The sequence below is a fragment of the Vidua chalybeata genome (assembly GCF_026979565.1).
Source record: "Vidua chalybeata isolate OUT-0048 chromosome W unlocalized genomic scaffold, bVidCha1 merged haplotype SUPER_W_unloc_2, whole genome shotgun sequence".
NCBI lineage: Eukaryota > Metazoa > Chordata > Aves > Passeriformes > Viduidae > Vidua > Vidua chalybeata.
The window spans coordinates 222,080-245,680 of record NW_026530331.1 but is presented as its reverse complement, the minus strand read 5'-3'; the positions used below and the strand labels follow the sequence as shown (position 1 = coordinate 245,680).

General features: G+C 43.3%; 1 protein-coding gene across 1 annotated transcript in view; it reads left to right on the top strand.

Annotated features, from left to right (window-relative positions):
- LOC128782877 (F-BAR domain only protein 2-like) overlaps positions 1-22,873 on the top strand; it is a 200,419-nt gene extending 177,546 nt beyond the window's left edge. The window contains 7 exon segments of the mRNA XM_053933381.1: positions 4,968-5,079; positions 8,033-8,188; positions 10,732-10,864; positions 12,268-12,467; positions 20,801-20,865; positions 22,457-22,621; positions 22,851-22,873. Coding sequence (XP_053789356.1) covers positions 4,968-5,079; positions 8,033-8,188; positions 10,732-10,864; positions 12,268-12,467; positions 20,801-20,865; positions 22,457-22,621; positions 22,851-22,873 — 854 coding nt within the window.
- The last annotated feature ends 728 nt before the right edge of the window (positions 22,874-23,601 follow it).

The window sequence follows — 23,601 nt, the reverse complement described above, 5'->3', positions numbered from 1 at the left end:
ACTTTTTTTAATGAAAATGTGTCTTGAAGAGCTGGTTTCAACCTTGGCTGCCAGGAAGAACCAAGACAGGATAGGGGCCTTGGACATCCTGGTTTGGAGCCTCTGGAATGTGTTTTGTCTTTCTGCCTATCAGGGTAGGGAAAAGGTAGGGAAAAGTATGGGGGCTAGCTAGGAACTATATAACTATACAACAATAGAACTACAAATATATATGAAGGAAATATCAAAGCAAAAATCATTCTGGCATCACCAATAATGGTTAATAATCAGAGTGCCATACTAGACTAGAGAGTTTTCTAGTAACGTCCCTTACCTGAGCCCTTGGGAGGCAGTAGACTTCCCTGTGGATTGGGTCCAGTCGGCATATTGGACCCTCTGTTCCCCTTAGAAGGGAGTCACCTATGGCAACTACCCTTCTTTTTTTCAAACATATGAGGTCATGATGCGAGGGGTAGGCTGTCTTGCCCCAGGTGGCACCTCTATCCCAGAAGGACAGTCATCCACCTCATCAGCTGACTGTCCTTCTAGTTCCAGGGTCTCATACCTATTGTAAAAGGTGCCAGTCCTACTTGTCATCTTCAAGTTTTCAGGAGAAGTGATGCCTTGGAGTGGCTACCTGGAACAGAGGCTAGACAAGATTAAGAGAATAAAAGCAGGTATCTATTAAAGGCCTTCAATAGGTACACCTTGGGCAGTCAAAGCTTCCAAGAGTCTACAACCAAGATGGACGATGGTCATGAGTTTTTCATACAGATATAAGTTTTGTCCATTTACATATTGGGGGTTAATCCTCCAATTACAGCTTCGGGTAATGAAGTCAAGTCAGTTTGCTCTCCTCAATTCACTTTTGTTTATACTTTTTGGGGCCTGAGACAGTAGGGTGTCCTTGAGTTTCAGGCCTAGAGAGATTGTTTTGTCTGAATAAAATGGGAGAACAGTAGGTGACAAACTATGGAGTTTGAGAGTTATACCCTAAAGCAGTAAAGGATCTGAAAAATATAAAAGCTAAATCCTAAGGCATCAGAAGGAGGAGCCTACTTCCTAGTACAGTCAGTGGTTAGCTTCCAGCTTTCATATTCAACAGACCTTTAACTTAATGCTTGACAGGGTTCTGAGCCCACCTGCATGTCCACTGCAAGGGGAGGTCGAGAGTCCTGAGATTGTAGCATCTCTGAGAATAACCTATCACTCTCACTCATTCTCATGGATGCTTCACAGCCTGTTCACTTCCTCCTGTAGTTCCTTCACCTGGTGACACAGCTCATCAACAGCAACATACCTTCTGCAGAAGGAATTATTGTCAGCCCCAGCCTCACGAAGAGGTATCAGGCACTCCCAGCAACCTGAGACCTGGAGAGCTACATTTACCATCACGTCTGTCTGGGTTGAAGCCTCTGACACAGATGGTGCAGGGACTCCTGCTACAGGGGAATGAGCTCTGTGACATGTCAAAACCATACCTGAGGGACCATATGCTTAGTAAGACTGGGGATGAAAAGATCTCTATGCCATTCTTCACCAATTACTGAGTCTGTTTACTGCCTCTGCTAGCTGCTCCTGTCAGACAGGAGACCTTCCTGCTAGCTCTGCCTGCATGAACTGCCACAGAAACTGCTGTCCCATGCCCTGTTAACAGAGCTGGTTGCTTCTGCTCCCTATAAGCCCTTTATGAGAGAGTGGGAACAGCTGCTGGTTGTCACTGCTGTGACTGCCACTGAACAGTCACTACTGGCTCTGCCCACATTGATTCAGCTGTTCTAGGGCAACCTGTCAGCTCCACGTGTATCTTGGCGCTCTCCTGCATTTCCCCTGGCTCTAGAAACTTGCCCTGCTCACTGTGAACCCCTGCTCCGCTGCGAACCCCTGCTCCGCTGTGAACCCCTGCAAATGAGGATGTATTGGTTTGACATGGCCTGATTTGTGGCAGTGGGGGGGGGGCACAGAGATGGCTTCTGTGAGAAGCTGCTAGAAGCCTCCACCATGTCTGGCGGAGCCAATCCCTGATGCTTCTGAAGATGGACATGCTGCTGGCCAAACCTGGGCCAATTAAAGAGGTTGGTTACACCTCTGTGATAACATATTTAAGAAGAAAATCAAAATAAAGTGGGGTATGTGCCGTTTTTTTCTAGTCAGAGAAGAGGACGAGGTGAGAACATGTGAGGGAAACAACAAGGTGACACCAAGGTCAGTGAAAAAGGAGGGGGAAGAGGTGCTCCAGGTGCCAGAGCCGAGATTCCTCTGCAGGCCGTGGTGATGACCATGGTGAAGCAGGCTGTCCCCCTGCAGCTCATAGGTCCACAGGGGATGCAGAGATCCACCCACAGCCTGTGGGGGAGGTGTTCACACCAGAGCAGGTGGATTAATGCTCAGGTATTTCTGAATGTTACTGATGCCAAGGATTCCTCACTCAGGTTCAGCACCTCAGAAGAGTATCCGCACAGCTTCTATTAGGAGTTCTGCATTGAAAGCAATGCAGCTGTTTACACCCTGTTCAGGACCAAAGATAGTAAAGTCTATGTAGCCTTAGCTGTTGCTGTGCTGGCACAGTTCAGTGTCCACCAGTTTCTCAAATGTTGAGAAGTATCATAGAAAGATAACTGATATTTTGGTTGCCAGAGTCCATCCAGGCTCACTTCCGCAGGCCTCTGCACTGGTGCCAAGGAACTAGAAATTGGTGGCAGCAGCATCAATAGCCCCAGCTGTATGTGTGTTATTGGAGACAGTGACAGAGGGAAATTGTGAGGTGAGGGAGGAGGTAAGGAGGTGTGCACTAACACAGGGGTTTGACATGGTTATTAACCTGGCCTAGCAAAAATAAACAAAGCCAGTTTCACCTGCATTGATTGTATGAATTAAATAGTCCTGGCGACCTGGATAGGGCAGTGCAGATGGCATGAGGATATACTCTGCACTACTGTCTCTGTTCTTTTGGCTTTTACACAATCCAGTGTTTCTCTTATCCCATTTATTCTGAATAATTGAGCGTTAACTATAATTATCTTGTTTCAAATGAGCTTGTAGGCATGCATAATTGAATTTCTTTTATGCTTTAGCCTTGTTTTCATTTGCAATGGGTTTTTTTTAATTAATTAAATTGTATAACACTTATAACATCTATTTTTTCTTGAAATACTTTGTTTTCTTGCCATGTTTTGTTTCATTTACATGTAAAAGAGTATGATCTTTTGATTGGAACACTTCCTACAATTGAAAAACTTTATGAGACACCACCAGGTATTGTACTAGAAGCAGAGTTACATGTTACCTAAACATCCTTATGTACTACTACAGTTAATAATATTGTATTTATTTTGAAACAAATCTCTCCAGCTATTTCTGGTGTCTGGCAGATACAAGTAGCTTGAAAACTCATGTACTTGAGTTATATGTTGCTGAAATCACCAACACTTGATATAGTCACTTTTATGCAACACAATTTTCCATCTATTCCCCCCTCCCCCACCAACAAGCTGAAAATTGGTCTCTCTTGATTCTTCAGTTTTTCATTACTACATTCTTGGAAGAAAAATAAATATATTTTTACTTTGACAATCTTCATTCTCATAAGACAAGGAGATAAAACCATTTCTGTATTTCTAAATAACACAAGGCTTTGAAGATACAGATAATAAAGAAAGTATTTTAAAATACATTTCATTTTTATGGCAGCAGTATAGCCAATAATAAAATTTCCTGAATCATTGTTCCTAAACTGAACTAAAACAATTTGATCAGACTTTTATTTGCTCTTTTTATGGCCAATGATGCTGTCTTTTATTTTGCACTTTGGCAACCTCTTTGAGTGTGTCAATGCAACTGTTTGCATGTTTGTGTCATTAGCTGTCGTGCCAGCACAGCTGAAGGGTTGTTAACAGTGGTTGGGGCTGAGGCAGGTGGCAGAGCATCAAAGCCAGATTTGCTGGTGCTGCCGAAGGTCTCAGAACTGGACCTGTGAGCTTGACTGCAGCCTAAAATACCACGAGTCCACCGTGGCACAGCTCTTTGACATCCTGTCCTGAGAACTTGCAGCAAGCATCTGGTACAAGCTGTTTCACCAGTGGTACAAAAAAATTAGTAAGATGCTTTCTACTACGCTATTGCACTAATAAAATGATAGAACTTCAAGTGCTGTCTCTTAGAGTCAGTACACATATAAAACACTACTGAAAAGTAAAATCCCATGACAAATGCTTTTGTTAATTTGCATTTGACATTTTAGTAATTTCAAAAGGCTTTAGCTGAGGTCTGAGTTACTTTTTATAGTTATGCATTGTAAATTTGTTGTGTAGGCACAGATGCATGAATGCTGACACTGTCCTGGTAATTATTTTTCTCATAAACTGATACATATTTCCAGGTACCTCCAAGGTACTCCCAGAATCTTTACTAGGTAAACATTAGAAAATTAGGAAAATATTTCTCCAACAATTTCTATTTTGAAATTGCAATCTTTGTTGTCTGAGATAGTTAAAAGAATGTTCAACAGTTCACTTATGTGGGGTAATATTAATGTATGTGCATTTATGTTCATACATACACCAACTGAATTCTTTGCATTTCTGTGACTATTTTATCATACATTTTTCCATACTATAAGTATATAGTAGGGACTTTTTTTAAAGTATTGAAGTTAACATCTAATTTTCTTTGGATCTGTTGACTTCAGTTTCATCAGTAGCCATTTTAATGCAGCGTTCCTCTGTCTCATCTGTATTTCCTTGTGCCTGTCCATTTACAAAATGTCATATTGATAGTCTTGTTTTTTTATGCTGCTAAGCAGTGTTTTGATGGTGTGATTGTACTGTATTACATTTATATTTTTCAACATGCTTTTCAAGTAATATTTCAGACTCTGTTGTGATCATGATGGTAGTAACCTCTCGTAAAAATGACAGGTGTAGTCAACCATTCTGAAATCTGTCACTAAGCTTTTTGAAAATTAAACCTATACACTGTATGTATTCTAGGTGTTTCACGTGGTCCCAGCCCTGTCAGACTTGGAAACCAGGACATCGTGCCTGTTGCAGTAGCCTTTACTGAATCTGTTAACGCCTACTTTAAAGGAACAGATCCCACAAAGTTAGTTAAATAGTAAATTGTTTTGAATGTAATAAGTTACAATAAAATAATTCACTGGTTGTACTTTTAATATTTTGGGGAAATATATATACACATTAGAAGGTGGATTCACAGGATTTTTTCCCCTGATATAACTGACATCAGTGACTTATCACTTTCTATTGGCCTGCATCTGACTAGGAGTTCATATATCCCTGCTTTACAAAAATGTGTTTAGTAAGAAAAACAAAAATAAGAAGGGTTTCTACTACAGTCAGGTAGGTGCTGCATGTAAATTTGGACAGCTTAAAAGTACCTCATTCCCTCTGTCATACTGCTTGATATACTACTTAGGCCTTGCCTAAGCACAGTTCTGTTATGTTTTCAAAGCCTGAAAAATAACCACCCATACTACTGTATGCTTAACCAGCTAAACATTTTTCTTATTTCATCTGACTTCCAAATTGAAAGTGATAATACATTTTTATTGTGCCACATTACCCTCATTTGAAATTGATTTTAGAATCATAGAATATGCTGAGTTGGAAGGGACCCATCAGGATAATTGAGTCCAACTCCTGGCCTTGCACAGGATCATCCCAAAAATCACACCATGTGCCTGAGAGCATTGTTCAAACACTTCTCAAACTCTGTCAGGCTTGGTGCTGTGGCCACTTCCCTGGGAAGCCTGTTCCAGTGCCCAACCATCCTCTGGGTGAAGAACCCTCTTCTAATATCCAACCTAAACCTCCCCTAACACAACTTGAGGCCATTCCCTCGGGTCCTGTCCTGGTGCTGTCCCTCCACTTCCCCTCGTGAGGATATTGAAGACCACAGTATCTCCCCTCAGTCTCCTCTTCTCCAGGCTGAACAGACCAAGTGACCTCAGCCACTCCTCTTTATGGCTTCCCCTCTAGGCCCTTTACCATCTTCATGGCCCTCCTTTGGACTCTCTTTTATAGCTTAATGTCTTTCTTATATTGTGACAACCAAAACTGCACACAGGACTCAAGGTGAGGCCACACCAGTGCAGAGCAGAATGGGACAATGCCCTCCCTTGACTGGCTGTCAATGCTGTGCTTGATGCACCTCGAGACACGGTTGGTTCTCCTGGCTGCCAGGACACTGCTGACTCATTCAACTTGCCATAGAGCAGGACCCCCAGGTCCCTTTCTATGGTGCTGCTCTCCAGCATCTCATTCCCAAGTCTATACACACAACCAGGGTTGCCCCATTCCATGTGCAGAATCCAGCACCTGCCCTTGTTAAACTTCATACAGTTGGTGATTGCCCATCTCTCTAATTTGTCAAGGTCTCTCTGCCTTCAAGGGAGTTGACAGCTCCTCCCAATTTAGTGTTGTTGGCAAATTTACTTAGTATTCCTTTGAGTCCTGTGTCCTGATTGTTAATGATGTTGAAGAGAACTGGGCTGAGGACAGAGCCCTGTGGAACCTCACTAGTGACCAGTCACCAGACTGATGTTACCTCATTTACTAAAACCCTTTGTGCCTGACCCATGAGCCAGTTGCTCACCCATCACATAACATGGTTATCCAGATGTGTGCTGGACATTTTGTGCAGAAGGATCCTGTGAGAGACTGCATCAAAAGCTTTGCTTGAAGTCCAAAAAGATTATATCTACTAGCTTTCCTGGATCAACTAGGTCGGTTACTTTGCCATAGAAGGAAATCAGGTTTGACAAGCAGGACTTTCCCCTCATGAAGCCGTGCTGGCTGTGACTGATGACTGCGTTGGTCTCCCACTGTTTTTCAATGCCTCCCAGAATAATCTTTTCCATGATTTTACCAGGTACTGAAGTGAGACTGACAGGCCTGTAGTTTCCGGGGTCCTCCTTCTTGCCCTTCTTGAAAATTGGGACAATGTTATCCAGCCTTCAGTCAGATGGGACCTCTCCAGATTCCCAAGAGCACTCAAAAATCACCAAGAGAGGCTTTGCGATGACATCAGCCCACTCTTTGAGGATTCTCAAATGAATCCCATCAGGCCCCATAGATTTGTAAGGATCCATCTGGAACAGCAGATCCCGCACAAGTTCAGGGTCAACTGGGAGTTGATAATTTTTGCAGTCATGGTCCTTCATCTCAGGGCACTGAGACTGCCTTGGTCCATCATCAGTGTTTTAAGTGTTAAACACCTCTGCCTTGTCCATGTCCCTGTTTGTGAGATGACCATCATCATTCTGTAACAGGGGGATATTATTTCTGCACTCTTTTGAAATTAAGATATTTGAAAAAACTGATCATCTAGTTTTAACTCCCCTGCCATGGGCAGGGACATCTTCCACTAGACCAGGTTATTCTGAGCCCCATCCAGTCTGGCCTTTAACACCTCCAGGGATGAGGAGTCCACAACCTCTCTGGGCAACCAGTTCCAGTGCCTCACCATCCTGACAGTAAAGAATTTCTTCTTAATATCTAACCTAAACTTACCCTCCTTCAGCTTAAGACCATTCCCCCTTGTCCTATCACTACATGATCTTGTAAAAAGTTTCTCTCCAGCTCTCTTGGAACCCCTTCAGGTACTGGAAGGTGCTATAACGTCTCTCTGAAGCCTTCTGTTCTCCAGGCTGAACAGCCCTAGCTCTCAGCCTGTTTTCATAGCAAAGGTGCTCCAGCCCTCAGAGCATCTTCATGGCCTCCTCTGGGCTCGCTCCAACAGGTCCACATCTTTCTTGTGTTGGGGGCCACAGAACTGTACGCAGTTCTCAGATGGGGTCCCACAAGAGTGGAGTAGAGGGGCAGAATCACCTCCCATGACCTGCTGGTCATGCCTCTTTTGATGCAGCCCAGGATACAGCTGGCTTTCTGGGCTGCAAGTGCACACTGCCAAGTCTGCCTATTTTCTGCTTTGAAATCAGCTCATCAGATTGTAAAAGTATGATTGATTTAAAATTAATATCAAAACTAGGCAGTTAATGAGTTGCAATAAAATTGATATTTTCATTCTCTTCTAGATATATTGTGAAGATCACTGGTGATATGACATTATCATTCCCAAGTGGGATTATTAAAGTCTTTACCAGCAACCCATCTCCAGCAGTGCTCTGCTTCAGGGTAAAAAATACAAGCAAACTAGAGCACATTCTTCCAAATGCACAACTTGTGTACAGGTTCTGTATTTTTATTTAATATAATAGTAAAGTACATGAATTTTAAAATGTGAATTTTTGTATATGTAAATCAATTCTCTACAATCTTGATTTGCTTATACATAATTTTCTGAACTAATCTTGTTTAACTCGGTTTCTTTTCACTGCTACCATTAAAAATTTCAAAGATTACTGGACTTGAAACATGCTGAATATAACAGGAAACAAAAATAGTTTTTCATTTTAGCTGTGTTTTTACACACATTTAATAAATAAAATGGTTTAAGAAACATTTTAAAAACAACCAAAAACATTTTTCTAATCAAACTATATGAACAATATAACTAATATAACTACAGAGAAAAATTGCCAAAAATAGGACGCACTGTCATATGGGTTTCTTTATACAATAATAACAATGGTTTCATTTGTCAGTTATTAGCATAGGTTTTAAGGTGTATCATTTCTGTGGTAGATCAGATCCATTACAAAACTGTACCTCTCAAGTGTATAGCAGCATGCTTAGGAGAATTCTTAAGAAGAAAAGCTGCTGGTTGAGTATAATAATAAAGTAATTATTTGGTCATCTTTTCAAAAAAAAAAAAAAGAAAAAAAAAGCAGATATCTGTTTCAGCTGAGCACTTTCCATTTCATTTATTGGAAAAATTATTTGAAACAATCAAATCACATTTATCCATTCTTTTCTATTAATTTTATTGTGATAATTCATACTTAATGCAAAGAATGATTCATACAGAATTAAATTTGTCATTCTTTGACATGACAGTTTATAATTGAAATGTTAGCAGAGCTGTATCTGACAGTGAATTCTACTGAAAAATTATATTTTGGAAAAAAGTAAAAATGTCTAGTATTCTTTTCTGAGTATTGTAACACTTCACCTCTAATTAGAAAGGATGCATGCACTGGATATTTATGAAATTAAACCTATATGGTAATAATTTGACATTTCATATACTGCAATGACTATCATTTGCTTAGTATTTATAGAGATGAAACTTTTTAATGTGATTGATACTTGTGGAGACGTCAGAATTTCTGAAGGAGAAAACAGAAGGATTTTGCTACTGATTTCATTTGTTTACATTTTGGAAGGCCTCTGTTATAAGTGTTTATCTATATATTTTACTGAAAATGGAAATTGCATTAATGACAACACTGTATTGAGAACCAAATTCTAAGTAAATTGGACAGGCTACTGGTATGTAAATAACTGTTCTGGCACATTCAAACCATTGCAGTCATATTTACTGTATTCCAGGTGCTTCTTTTCAGCTTTCATTCTGCATGCACTTTCTGCATGCCTCCTTGGGGATTGGTGTGATGCCTTAAGTTTTAGCTTTTATATTTTTCAGATCCTGTACTGCATTAGTGTACAACTCTGAACTGCATATAAAGTGTTAGTAAGTTCTCTTCACATTTTGGTCAGACAAAACAATCTTTCCAGGCCTGAGAACCAAGGACACTATCTGCCTCAGGCCCTGGAAAGTATAAACAGAAGTGAATTGAGGGGGAGCAAACTGGGGGAATGTGACTTCATTACTTGAAGCTATACTTGGACAATTAACCTCTGATATGCAAATAGACCAAACTTATATCTCCTTGAAAAACTCACGACTGTCGTCCATCTCAGGCGTAGCCGCTGCGAGGCTTTTGCACTGCCCAAGGTGTATCTATTGAAAGCCTTTAATAAATACCTACTTTATTCTCTAACTCTCTCTAGCCTCTGTTCTAAGTATCCACTCCAAGGCATCTGGTGCAGTTCCTCTATGTATCCACAGATGATCTATGGAGCTCTGATTCTTAAGTGATTTGAATTTTGCTTCTGAATCAGTTTTCTTAAAAGCTTCATCCTTATTAAAAAGTAAACCTGATGCCACCAGAACTGAAAATATTCTTGAGTTGCAAAACACCTTTTCATGTTCCAGTAGTTCCCAACCAGGATTTTGCTTCTGTTGTCATGTGTACTCTTAGCTACATATAGAAATTATATAATAAATTGTTACTAAGATTAAATGTAGCTATAAGTATCTGAGAAACTTTTAACTGAAAATATTTTGAAAGCTTACACTATAAATAAATGAAAGTGTGGTAACACTTTCAGCACAAATTTTAATTCAATGCATTAGTGAAGCTGTCATAACAAAAGCTAACCATGATTCTAGGATTTATTCCAAATTGGATAACATTCCTCTTCAAACACCACTTTCATTCCCACCTCCCATACATTCTCATGTCACCTGACTGTATTAAAATTGTTTTTTATTAAATGTAAAATCCAAATTTGGCATTCACTCCATCTTGTGAAGCAGATCAGTGCAGGAAACTCACTGCTCAACAACCTGGAAGGAGAAGTTTTTTGAGCTACAACTGTTAATTTGTCTTACTATTTAGGAAGATACAATTAGGTGTTATAAAGCATTAGAACAAATTCTTGTTTGGAACAATAAAGAAGGGGAAAGATCTAGTCTTAATTTTTTAGACATAAGAAATAATAAAACTCAGTGTTGATTTTTGATTCCTACCTTTCTTTTTCTTTGTAGTGATCAGTCACAAAGTGACTCTAGTACTAAGGATTTTTGGGTGAACATGCAAGCCATAACTGTCTACCTCAAGAAATTATCAGAGCACAATCCATCTGCATCCTATTATAATGTGGATGTTTTAAATTATCAGGTAAACACTTTTTTCCCTTTGGAATTTTTTTAAGAACTCTGGTCTATACAGAAATTATAAGAATTGTTCTTTGCCTGTTTGAATGCAAATGAATTGGCATCTCTCATCTAGACCAGTTCTGAGTGCATCACTGTTTTCAGTGCCTCGGCTCTGCCAAGGCTGAGTGAATTCATGTTATGCCTTCATGACATTCCCTGTTCATTCGTGACCTGTTTCAGCTTGCTGACCCTTTGATACAATTCATGTGTATAAACTTCAAACACTAACTATTTCATAATGAAGTTAAGTTTTTCCTGAATTTAGGGGGTTTGGTCAGGATTTGAGTTTGTAATTGTATTCTATTTTGATTTTGTAATTGCATATTTTTGGAATGCTGTAACTAATCAATTTTAATATATGGAGATGCATAATATTCTCACCTCTCACAATATAATGGAACAACTCATCCTGGGAACCACTTAGAGGCACATGAAAGCCAAGAAGGTCATTGGGAGTAGTCAGCATGGCTTCACCAAGGGAAAGCCAGGCTTGACCAATCTGATAACTGTCTGTGATGAAATGACTGGCCTGGTAAATGAGGGGAGAGCAGTGGATATTGTCTACCTATGTCATTGTTGAGGCAGTCACGACACAAAGCAGAGACATTAAGCAGTCTTCTGATGTCAACTCTTTATTATGGAAATGGCTGACCTTTTATACACTTTCTAATTGTTTATACTTCTTCTATCCTAACTATTGGCCACAATAATTCAACATAACACCATTGGTGAAAAGTAACAGTGACTTCAGCTAACTTTCTTGTCCAGCTGCAAAATTCCCTCCTTATATTTCTTCAGTTCCTCTCTTCTCTTGGACTCCTGGGTAACAGCCTTGAAGAGAGCTCCTTATCAGCTTCTTCTTGCTTCTCAGTTTCTTCTCGCTCCTTTAGCTAACAGGCCCGCTGTTAGCCCCTTCCACATACCTAGACTTCAGGAAGGCTTTTGGCACTCATCCTTATAGAGAAGCTGATGAAGTGTGGGCTAGATTAGCAGACAGCAAGGGGGATTGAAAACTGGCTGAACAGCCAGGCCCAGAGGATGATGGTCAGTGTCATAAGGCCTAGTTGAAGACTAAAAAAAAAACTGTTTTGACTTATGAAAGCCAGAACAGGAATGAGCCTTGTGGGCCAGAGGTAGTTTAAACCTTTTAAAAATTATTTAAATATTTTTTTTTAAAAAAACCAACGGGAATTACTTTAGGCTATAACAATCTTCAGAATTCTAAGATTAAGGGCACAGAGGTCAATTGTTTTATTGTTTTTTTGGTCATTTGTCAGGATTTATACTCATTACCATCTTTCCCTAATTCTGCCCAAAATAGGAATATTTTAATTAAGAACTTTTCAATGGTTTATTCTTTTACAGGTATCTTCAAATGGCATCCAGTCCACTCCCTTGGATCTTGCAACTTACTGGAAATGCAATGCTAGCACTACTGATGTGAGAATGGATTATAAATATAATCCAGAGTCTATGAATGTGCCTAGTATGCTGTCTAATGTGCAGGTTGTGGTACCAGTAGATGGTGGAGTAAAAAACATGCAATCACTTCCACCAGCAAAATGGTAATATTAATGCTTTTTTTTTTTATTATTTCAAATTCATTTCAGAGTATTCATTAGTGTCAGCCTGAAAAATGTCACCAGAAGAAACAGATAATTTTTTTCCTCTTGATAAAATGCATGGTATCAGATGTTTTGGACATTTTCTGGTCCAAAACAGATCATGTACAGCCAATTCACATAGACTAAAATGATATTATATGCACCCATTCCAACTGTGCAATGATACAAACATTTCTGAATACAAGCATTTCTGAAATTTCCAATGTTTGCTTTCTTTTTGCCAATAGACAGGATAGATATTTTAAATAACATGAATTGAAACAAAAATATCTTCATGGCTAAAAAACATATATCTGTGTGTGTATGTATTAAACATATAAAGATATATAAGTTATATAGAGAGAGAGTAGAAGAAATGCAGTTCTTAAAAATATTTCTTGGTGGTTCTAGCTTAAAAATTGGCTTATAATTTAAATAATTTTTAAAACAAACTTCAGTAGATGAGGAGCTCTTCACGAGCCAGGTAGCACTGTCTCTCAATTCAAATGTCATGCTGATTATTATATGACTCACACCTACCTGGCCCCATCTTCTAAGCCTGCAGACCATTTGCAGCAGCAATTGAAAGTGAGACATCTCAGAAAATTGTTTCTACGAGTTTGTGAAAACAGCAGAGGATAGCAGGGCTAGGCAATGTGACATACTTGGAGCAAAAGGTGAGCAGAATTCAATCACTGTGCCTATGGTTTGGCAGTGCATAGGTACTTGCCCAGCTGTAATGAAATTCCTGGACTGTTTATTTTCAAGAGGAACAAGAGGGTCATTTCAACATGAAGGTTAAGAGGACAAAGAATACCAAGTTTTGGGAAGTCAGGCTTTGTTAACCTTATTACTTATAGATACATTTACCTTATAAAGCAAAGTTCAGAAATAAAATAAGCCTGGTGTATTTATCAGAAAGGTTCTGATGTTTCTGGAGGCAATACGCTTAAATGTGTCAATTGGACAAAGTGGTAATACAATATCATTTTAAGTGTAAAAAATCCTGTCAAGATGGAATCTTTCTTGACTTAATATTTCAAGGGAGCAATACTGTGGGAGGGGTTCCTGCTCTCTCTTGGGAGGCAGCAACAGTTTAGAAATCAGCTGCTGCTCTCCACCCCAGAAGAGCTGTCCATCAATGTTTAGCATACTCCCCAGTTCCAGAAAGTTCAGTTATTCTGTTACCCCCCATTGGCTCCTGTTAGAATACCACTCCTCCTCTGTACCCTGATTAGTTCTCTGTATGTCACCCCACTCTGTCTCCCCCCTTTACCCGTTGCCCGTTGGCTGTTCTGTACCCTAACCACTCCTACTCCTTTGCCCTTAATACCCAGCCCCGCCTTTCCTCGGGGCTTCCGGAGCTGGCTCCCTTCTGGAGAGTTTGTGCCCCCCGTTTCTCCCTCCTGTTCCTGCGACACTCCTGAAATAAAGCCTCTAGGAATAAAGCCACTTCGGAGCCCTCTCGTCCTTACGGTGGAGCTATCCGGGTCCCGCCACATCCTCCCCGCGGACCAGTCCTCTGAGGGTTTCCCCCGGACAGGCTGGGCACCCGGGTGAAGCCCGGAGGACTTGTATTTTAATACAAGTGGCGTCCCGAACACGGCAACCACTGCCCTGGTCACCGAGGAGCGTCTCCCGTGAGCGTCCGGATCCGTGACCCCGCGCTCCGGGACTTCAAGCGCCGTTTGCCGCCGCTTCCAGGGGCAGCTGTACTTCGATTGTTAGAAGGCTTTTGCCTCCTGGCGCTGCTGACAACTCGTGGATATCCGACCCTGCAGCTTCGGGGGAAGCGCCGGATTTCACGAGATCGGCAGCACTCCACCGCCCCGCCACAGCTTTCTTCTTTTCGCCGCGTCCCGGTGTTGGTGAGTTTCGCTGCTCGAGGTGAGCAGCCGACGCAGGCTCTTTCTTTTCTTTTCTCCTTTTGCTTTGGCCGGGGATCTTTCTTGCAGCGGGAAAAATGGGCAACCGCCTTTCCCCTGCACGACGGGAGTTTTATATCCAAGTTAAGTCCGCCCTTGTGTTGGGGAATGTTTCATTTAAAAAAGGGGTTTTAAAATCTTTTGTTAAATTTATTTTCGAACACTTTCCTGACATCTCCATGGACGATGTCTTTTCTGTTTCGTTTTGGGGGAAAGTTGGACGTTACATTTATGATGTTCAAGTTACGGGGAATTTTAAAGTGGGGAGATTTTTTCCAATTTATGATTCCATTTTTAAGTTAGTTAAATCGGAAGGGGAAAGTTTGGGTCCCAGTTCTCCTACCCCTCATTCCGCCTCCCCCGCTCCTAACCCCACTTCCCCTAAGGATGGATCGGGAGACAGATCCTGCCAGAATGAGGCACAGGGTTGCTGCCGTCTCCCTGCTGCCTCCCGTCCCACCCTGTCCTCTTCTTGTGTTGGGACTGGCCACCCCAGCACGAGCCCTACCCACTCCCTCGTTCCACGAGTCCCTGACCCCAGTTGTATCCCCAGTTGTCATGGTTGTTCCAATGCTGTTTTAATACCTCAAAATGGCGACGGCCTCGTGGCCGGTCGCCACACAGCACAAAAGGGCACCTCCTCCTCCTCACCCCCTCGGGTTCCCGCCACTGTAACATCTCCGCCCCCTCCATCGGTTGCCGCCCCCGCGTCGGGTCCCGCCCCCCATCACGCGTCGATTTCAGTGACGTCGAGACCCTCCCATCCTGCCTCCTTGACCACACCCCTGGGTGGGCCCCTGGTGGGTGGGACAGGCCTGCCGGAAGGCCACGCCCCGGTGGGTGGGTCAGGCCACGCCCCATCTCATGCCGCCCCCGGTTCCCACGCCACCGGAACCGAAAGTAGGCCCAGCCGGAAGCAGGCCATCTTGGCCTGCAGGGTCTTCTGGCACCGGGACCCACCGGCAAGGGGGAGGCTCCGCGCCCTAGCCCGTCCTGCCTCATCCTCGGAAGAGGATGAGGACAGTGATAACCCCCGGCAAACAATCAAGCCGGGGGAGGGCTGGGCCCGGATCCGGGCCGAGGCCATTAAGGATGGGGACCTAGATCTCGCAAGGGATCTAGGTCCATTTGCGGCACCAGTTGTGCATAAGAGGGGAAAAGAGCCGAGGTAGGAACAGTTACCATACGTGGAAGTGAAGGAGTTGAGGAGAGCGGCCAAGGATTATGGGAGAAATTCTCCCTTCTTTAAAAATGTTTTAGACCTTACCTTTTCGGGACATTGCCTTGTACAACATGACCTTCACTATATAGCGAAGGCCCTGCTGTCCCCCACAGAATTCCTTCTGTGGGAGATACATTGGAAAAAATTGATTAAGCCTCTCCTAACAAAGTATGATCTCAGGGAGGTGTTAGGAGATGGTGCGGAGGGACTTGAAGCTTTGGCAGGGGACGGGGAATTTAGCAGACCTGAGGACCAAATCCTCCTTCCCGAGAATTTGTTAAGTGACATAAGGGGCGCTGGGAAGGAGGCACTGCTGAAAATCCCCGATGGTACCACCCCTCTCCAAAACTTTTCATCAGTTCTTCAAGGCCCTGATGAAACTTTTATCAAGTTTGTGGACAGGTTAAAGGAGGCCATCGACAGGCAGATTGAGAACGTCGAGGCCCGAGAAGAACTTCTGCGAAAGATGGCCCTGACCAATGCCAACCCGGAGACCAAGAAGATCCTGAGGGCTCTTCCCCAGGATCTGGAGCCTACCATCGCTAAGATGGTAGAGGCATGCACCAAGGCGACTTTGATGGAGCAGACAGTGGCATTTGCGGTGAGCAAAGGGGTGGGGGAGGCGATGGTAGACCTGATGAACACTCGCTGTTTCGGCTGTGGCCAGTTGGGCCACATCCAAGCGAACTGCCCACACTGGCCGCCAGATAGGTCTTACCACCCCTACAACTCCTCCCCGAGACCAACATACAGGAATCCCCGCTTCCATCGGCCGGGAAACGGAAGGCAGAGCGCGGTGATGGGCCGCGCCATGACACCAAATGGCCCATCCCAGCGCCCAGGGCTGCCATCTCTCCCGGAGAACCACGGCCCCAGCGGTACACTTCTCCGGACGTCCACAGCCAGGAGGACGGGCTCTGGCTCCTCAGAAGAACCAGGCAACTGAACTGCGCCCGTCGCCAAGTCCTCCGGACCAGCCTTCACGTCATGTTTCCAGATGAGGACTTGGTTCGCGTCTCGGCGGGATTCCTGCCACCACCCTACTGTGACTACCCCACCACTGTTTTGCTGTCAGGAGACACTGCCAACACGCCGGATGACCTCACCATCATCCCAGAGGTCGTCTACTTCGAGCCGGGGACAGAGCTCACCGTCTCCGTGGTATGTTACCAGCCTCCATTCTCCTTGCCTAAGGGGTCTCCTTTAGCTCTTTGCTACATCTTGCATGTCCACACAGAAGACACCGGCATGGACCTTTTAACAGACCTTTTTTCGGATTTGGACTCTTCGGCCTTTCTTGTGCAAAACGTAAGCAGACAGAGACCTATTATTAAGACTTCTTTTGTTTTACAGGGAAAGTCCATCTCACTAGACCTGATGGCAGACACTGGCGCGGATGTCACCATCATTCCCCAGGCAGAGTGGCCTCGCGACTGGGAGCTGGTGTCCCCTTGTGGCACAATCTGTGGCGTGGGAGGTGCTGTCAATTCCCGCCGGAGCAAACATCTGGTATGTGTGGAGGGGCCGGAGGGTCAAGTTGCCACGATTAAGCCTTTTGTGGTAGCTTCCAACATCAAATTGTTAGGTAGGGACGTTTTGTCCCAATGGGGTGCCCGACTTGACATCCCTAGTCCTGCGTGGGATTTTTAGTCTGGGCCACTGCGGAGCGCGCCTCCCCACCGCTCAATTGGAAAACAGACACACCGGTGTGGGTGGACCAGTGGCCCTTACCATCTGAAAAATTAAAGGCGCTCAATGAACTTGTGGAGGAGCAGGTGCGCCTGGGGCATTTAATACCTTCCACCAGCCCCTGGAACACACCTGTCTTTGTGATTAAGAAACCCGGCAAGGACAGGTGGCGCCTGCTCCAAGACCTACGCAGGGTTAATGATGTCCTCGAAGATATGGGCCCCTTGCAACCAGGCCTTCCCTCTCCCTCCATGCTGCCCCAGGATTGGCAGCTTGCAATCCTTGACATCAAGGATTGCTTCTTTAACATCCCTTTGTATCCCGGAGATGCTCCCAGATTCGCCTTCTCGGTTCCCTCCATCAACCGAGGAGAGCCATATAAACGCTATCAGTGGACCACTCTGCCCCAGGGATTGAAAAATTCCCCTGTGCTCTGCCAAACTTTTGTGGCTCAGGTCCTTTCCCCGGTCCGTCACCTCTTTCCCGAGGCAATCTTTTTGCACTACATGGATGACATTTTAATTTGCGCCGCTGACGCGACCTACTTGAAAGCGGCCTTGGAAAAGACAATAAAGACCATCAAGGACTCAGGATTCCAAATTGCGGAGGAAAAGATCCAGCTGTCATCCCCCTGGAAATATTTAGGCTTCCTAATCACGGGAAGAACCGTCGCGCCCCAGTCCCTCACCATCAAGGACAACCCTCAAACCCTGCAGGACTTGCAGCAGCTCTGCGGCAACATCACGTGGATCCGACCGCTCCTAGGACTCACCACAGAGGAGCTGTCACCGCTGTTCCAACTGCTGAAAGGCGACGGCGACCTGGCATCCCCACGCCATCTCACCCCGGATGCCCGTGAGGCCCTGGAGAGAGTCGCGGCTGCCATCAAGTCCCGCCAGGCACATCGGGTCGTGCGGTCCCTCCCCATCAACTGTGCCATCTTAGAGGGTATGGCTGTGTCTCCACAGAACAGGGCCCCAGGTGTATCCCAGGCAAGTTTATAAAACCATACCGGGAAGACATCGTGAAGGAAAGCCACCCCCCGACCACTCCCCCGAGACGACAGCTCCAGCGGAGACCACCGTCGCCTGGAGTCAGAGGAAAAGGAAGGGGAGCAGACCCATCGACGCCACCACAAGGACTCTGATAACTAATCGATACTTCCCTCCAGCTTGGACAGTTTACCCCCTGACCCCATCCCCAACCATTCCTTACCCTTTCCCGTCCTACCACTTTCCGCGCCCCTCTTACCCTCACACCTGACCCCACATTTTTCTGTTTCAATGTTAATTTAAACGGGGGAGGATGGGGATTTGAGGGGACCCTTGGTCTTACTTCTTTTTGTATGTCTGAGTTATTAGATTACCGACCACCCAGATGGCAATTACATCAGCCAGAACACCCCGCAGCGACTGGCTTCCTGCAGCTGCCTTCGTCACCATCTTATGGCTCCACCTGGCAGGAAGCTGGCTCGTGCCACAGCCCAAGGAAAACGTCTGGGTCACGCTGGCAAAGTCTATAGGACAAGAACAGCTTTGCATGGCCATGGGCAGTGTAGACAATCCGTTGTCTACATGCCTGGTGGGAGTCCCCCTGTCCGAAAATGATTTTCCGTTCACAGGGATGAAACTCAACCCAGCGGACTCCTGGATGAGTTGGATGAGGACACTACCACAGGCACCACAGGAACCCCAGGAATTGGATCTACTGGGGTCCACAAGGGTCCACTTTTGTATTCGGTTTTATACTAAGGCCCCACAACCAAAACCAGGGCAAAACATCAAAGACGTAACACCAGCAAATAGAAAATACATCAATGAGTGGTGCAATTACACAAGCCCTGTGTTGTCCAAGTCCTACCCATTCCCTAAGGAGCTCCCTCGGGGTGTGTTTCTCATCTGTGGGGACAGGGCGTGGGCTGGGATCCCCTCCAATACCAAAGGGGGTCCCTGTAGCCTTGGCAAGCTTACGACGCTAACCCCCAACAAAACCCAAATTCTGGATTGGAAGAAGAAAAGTCAACTGGCACGCAAAAAGCGATCGTATGGTGAATTTGACCCAAATTGCGATTCCAAAATTTATGATTGGAGTGAGGGAAAGAGGGTTGCCGCTTCTATTTTTCTACCATGGTACGCGGCAGCGAAAGCCCTCGGTGAGATTTCTCACCTGGGGTGTTGGATGAGTAAGCAGGCCAATGCTACGTCTGCCGCATTATCAGACCTCTTGGCAGAGGAAGAGACCACCAGGCATGCCACCTTACAGAACAGAGCGGCCATCGAATTTCTGCTGCTCGCCCACGGCCATAGCTGCGAGGACTTTGAAGGGATGTGCTACTTCGATCTGACATCGAAGAGCACATCCATCCAAGCCAACATCCAGCGGATCCAGGCGTTAGTCAAAGACTTAAAGACTGAAACCAGGGCTGTGGACGCGGTGAACAAGACCTTCTCCCAGTGGGGTGTTCCTGGGTGGGCCGTGCCAATCGTTAAAGGTTTAATTTGGATTTTGATTATTATTTTCTTAATTTCTGTAGCCTTAACTATCTTTAAGAAAATGTTAACGAGGAACTTGGGGAATGCTTTTTTAATAAATCAGAAAGGGGGAGTTGTGGGAGGGGTTCCTGCTCTCCCTTGGGAGGCAGCAACAGTTTAGAAATCAGCTGCTGCTCTCCACCCCAGAAGAGCTGTCCATCAATGTTTAGCATACTCCCCAGTTCCAGAAAGTTCAGTTATTCTGTTACCCCCCATTGGCTCCTGTTAGAATACCACTCCTCCTCTGTACCCTGATTAGTTCTCTGTATGTCACCCCACTCTGTCTCCCCCCTTTACCCGTTGCCCGTTGGCTGTTCTGTACCCTAACCACTCCTACTCCTTTGCCCTTAATACCCAGCCCCGCCTTTCCTCGGGGCTTCCGGAGCTGGCTCCCTTCTGGAGAGTTTGTGGCCCCCCGTTTCTCCCTCCTGTTCCTGCGACGCTCCTGAAATAAAGCCTCTAGGAATAAAGCCACTTCGGAGCCCTCTCGTCCTTACGGTGGAACTATCCAGGTCCCACCACATCCTCCCCGCGGACCAGTCCTCTGAGGGTTTCCCCCTGGACAGGCTGGGCACCCGGGTGAAGCCCGGAGGACTTGTATTTTAATACAAGTGGCGTCCCGAACACGGCGACCACTGCCCTGGTCACCGAGGAGCGTCTCCCGTGAGCGTCCGGATCCGTGACCCCGCGCTCCAGGACTTCAAGCACCGTTTGCCGTCGCTTCCAGGGGCAGCTGTACTTCGATTGTTAGAAGGCTTTTTCCACAAACTCACTTTAAAATTATGAAATATTTTTATAAACCTCCATTGAGAGATGTAGGTTATAGGCGCATGGTCTGTAAGGTACCAGTGTAAATCTGAGAAAATAATATAAATAACTGAAATTCTAAAAATTGATGCTTATAACTAACCTTCCATTGCCTTACAGGAATGCAGATCAGATGAAAGCTTATTGGAAAATATCTAGCATTTCAGAGAAGTCTGAGAATGGAGGCAAGTTGAACTCTTTTGTTTTCTTGTACAGACAAATGATAGCAGTAAAAAGGTAATCATTTTAGCCTCTATGTCTTCATGCCTGTTTACACTTGCCATATCCTGTTTAACAGTTCACCTTCTTCTCAATGAAATTCCTCCTGAGAGATTCCATTAACAGTGAGATGTAAAAATATTAACTGATTATAAAAAGCAAAATAGTGAAGCCCCTTGAAAGCAGCTAGTGCCACTAAAACAGTTTAGACTGGGCAAGGAAATAATTACATCAGTGCTAGTTGGAAATGAGCAGTTATTGAAAAGGAAATACGTTTAATATCTGTATTCTGATTTTCCACATTTTCTCACATAAAAATTGAGATAAAGTAGGAAAAGGTAAGTGGAAGAACTGGGGAAAAGAAAAAAAAATCCAAAAGTCCTGCACTGAGATAGACTCGACTATAGACAATTCTTCACCAACATTTTTATTATTTTTTTGTTTTGACCATGTACAACTCCAAGAAAAAAATCTATGTACATCTGCTCAGAGTGGTAATTTATATAGCATTTTGTAAGGTACCAATAGTTGTCCTCTGCCCAGCTGCCTTTCCCTGAGGTCCAGTTGATGTTACAGCCCTTGCAGCCATTGCAGATGCAATGTTTTTTTTTGAAACACTTGAATATATGTTTCCTTATTTACAGTGAAAAGAAGTTCCAATTTATCCAAATTATGACAGACCTATTGAAGAAATAGACTTTAAGCCAAGAACAAACCATTGCATAAAACAATTTCATTCATCAATTCCTGCTTTTACCCCAGTAACATTTCAGTTACTAGCTTTCCTTCTCACTTAGCAGTTCCTACTAACTAGTTGTTTTAAATAAATAAAAATACTTGACTTGCACTATTCCATTAATTCATTGTTTAAATCTCTTTTTCCCAGCATATTTTGCAAGAGCAAGAAGAGTCTTGTTTAAGAACTAGAAAAGGAGACCAACAATAATGTTGGGGGGGTTTATGTCTTGCATTGACTAAAAAGGTGTACTTAAAGCAATTTTGAACTATTACTCCTTTTTAATGGCACTGAAGTGAATTTTGCCATTGTCTATGAAAAAGCAACTGGTTTTTGGGAAATGTATTTAATCAAACCTTGCATTTATTAGAAAAATAAGAATTGCTTTCCTCTTGCTAAATTACTGTTCAGCTGCATTTTTTCCAATGGTTTTGTTCATGTGCATTCATTCAGGCATTTAAATATTCTAATGTACTACATACAAGATAAACCAGGAAGCATAAATGATGAGTAAAGGGAACAATCAGGTATTTAATGTAATAGGAGACTACCACATTGTCTGATATACACATTCTTCTATGAGTATAATCTTGTAGAAATGTGTATTGCTTTCCTCTAAATCATTCACTAGTCACTGTCTTAAACAGAGTACTGGAAAAAGAGAGTTGCACTCTCATCTCTTCTGAAAATCTATATAGGACTGCCACTAGGAATAGCTCTTAAAGATCACCATGTTAGTTCTGCTTCTTACTACTAAAAATTCTGGGAGATCACCTTGGTCTTGAAAAACAACCAGCCTTTCAGTTTTGTTATTTTTATAGGTTCTGGATCCCTCAGAGCAAAATTTGAACTTTCAGAAGGACCCAGTAAACCGGCAACACTTGCAGTGCAATTCATTAGTGAAGTAAGCACCCTTTCAGGAATAGATGTAGAGCTAGTAGGCACTGGCTATCGACTTTCCCTCCTTAAGAAGAGATTTGCCTCTGGTAAGACACTGATGTGCTTACATATTCCAATTAATATGATATATAGTGCTAAATTATACATTATGAAACTTCTGAATAAGTGATGCATAAATAATTATTTTCCTCAAAAATGTGGCTGAAAACTGTTTTACTTTTTTTGTTTTCTGTAGTTAGTCAAATTGCTTGCGGAAAAATACTGAAAAAATCTGTTCTATCTACTGATTGCAAAAATCCTACCTTTATTTTTCAGGACGATATATGGCAGACTGCTGATTAACATGTGGAAGTTGTTGCATCAAAGGAGTACAAGAAGCTTGCTCTGCCCTCTCTACTTTTCAAACACTATCTTAACATGCATTATTTTTTTTAATGTTGATCTACTCTGAGGTTTAATCATCAGAACAGAAAATGTACTTTTAAAAGTATTTTTGCAAACTTTTTATTACTTTATAATAGCACTGAAATTAACTTTAATATTGTCTGTAAATGATCATTAATAAATTTATATTTGAAGTCAAAATAATAATCAGTAGTTGTAATTAAAGTATGGAATTGTATGTTATACTGTAAACATTTAACCTAAAAATATGGGAAAGCAAGTAAGAAATTTCAGCTTTCCATAAGCAATATTTATTGTTCAGATTCTTCAACTGCCAGTTTGAAAAGAAAGCAGAGGCAAAGTCTCACAGTTCTTCTATCCACTCAGGCCATAAAACCAGCTGAATTAGAGAAGTGTAAAAAAAAGGTTAACTTACTGCCTGTGTATCGTATATTATTACATAGGGTTTTTTTCTGAAGTGCAATGTGTTACAAAGTTGCAAAAGACAGATGGGATTTACTTCTGCAGCTAGGAAATTTTATGGATGTTGTGATTGTTTGAATCAGTGCTGTAGATTTAATTTATTTTTATATTAATTGAATAACATTTGTGCCTTTAAAAAAACAGCTGTGTCTATCCACTGTTGTTTACATGACTCAATTCCTTTTTCAAATTTTGGCTC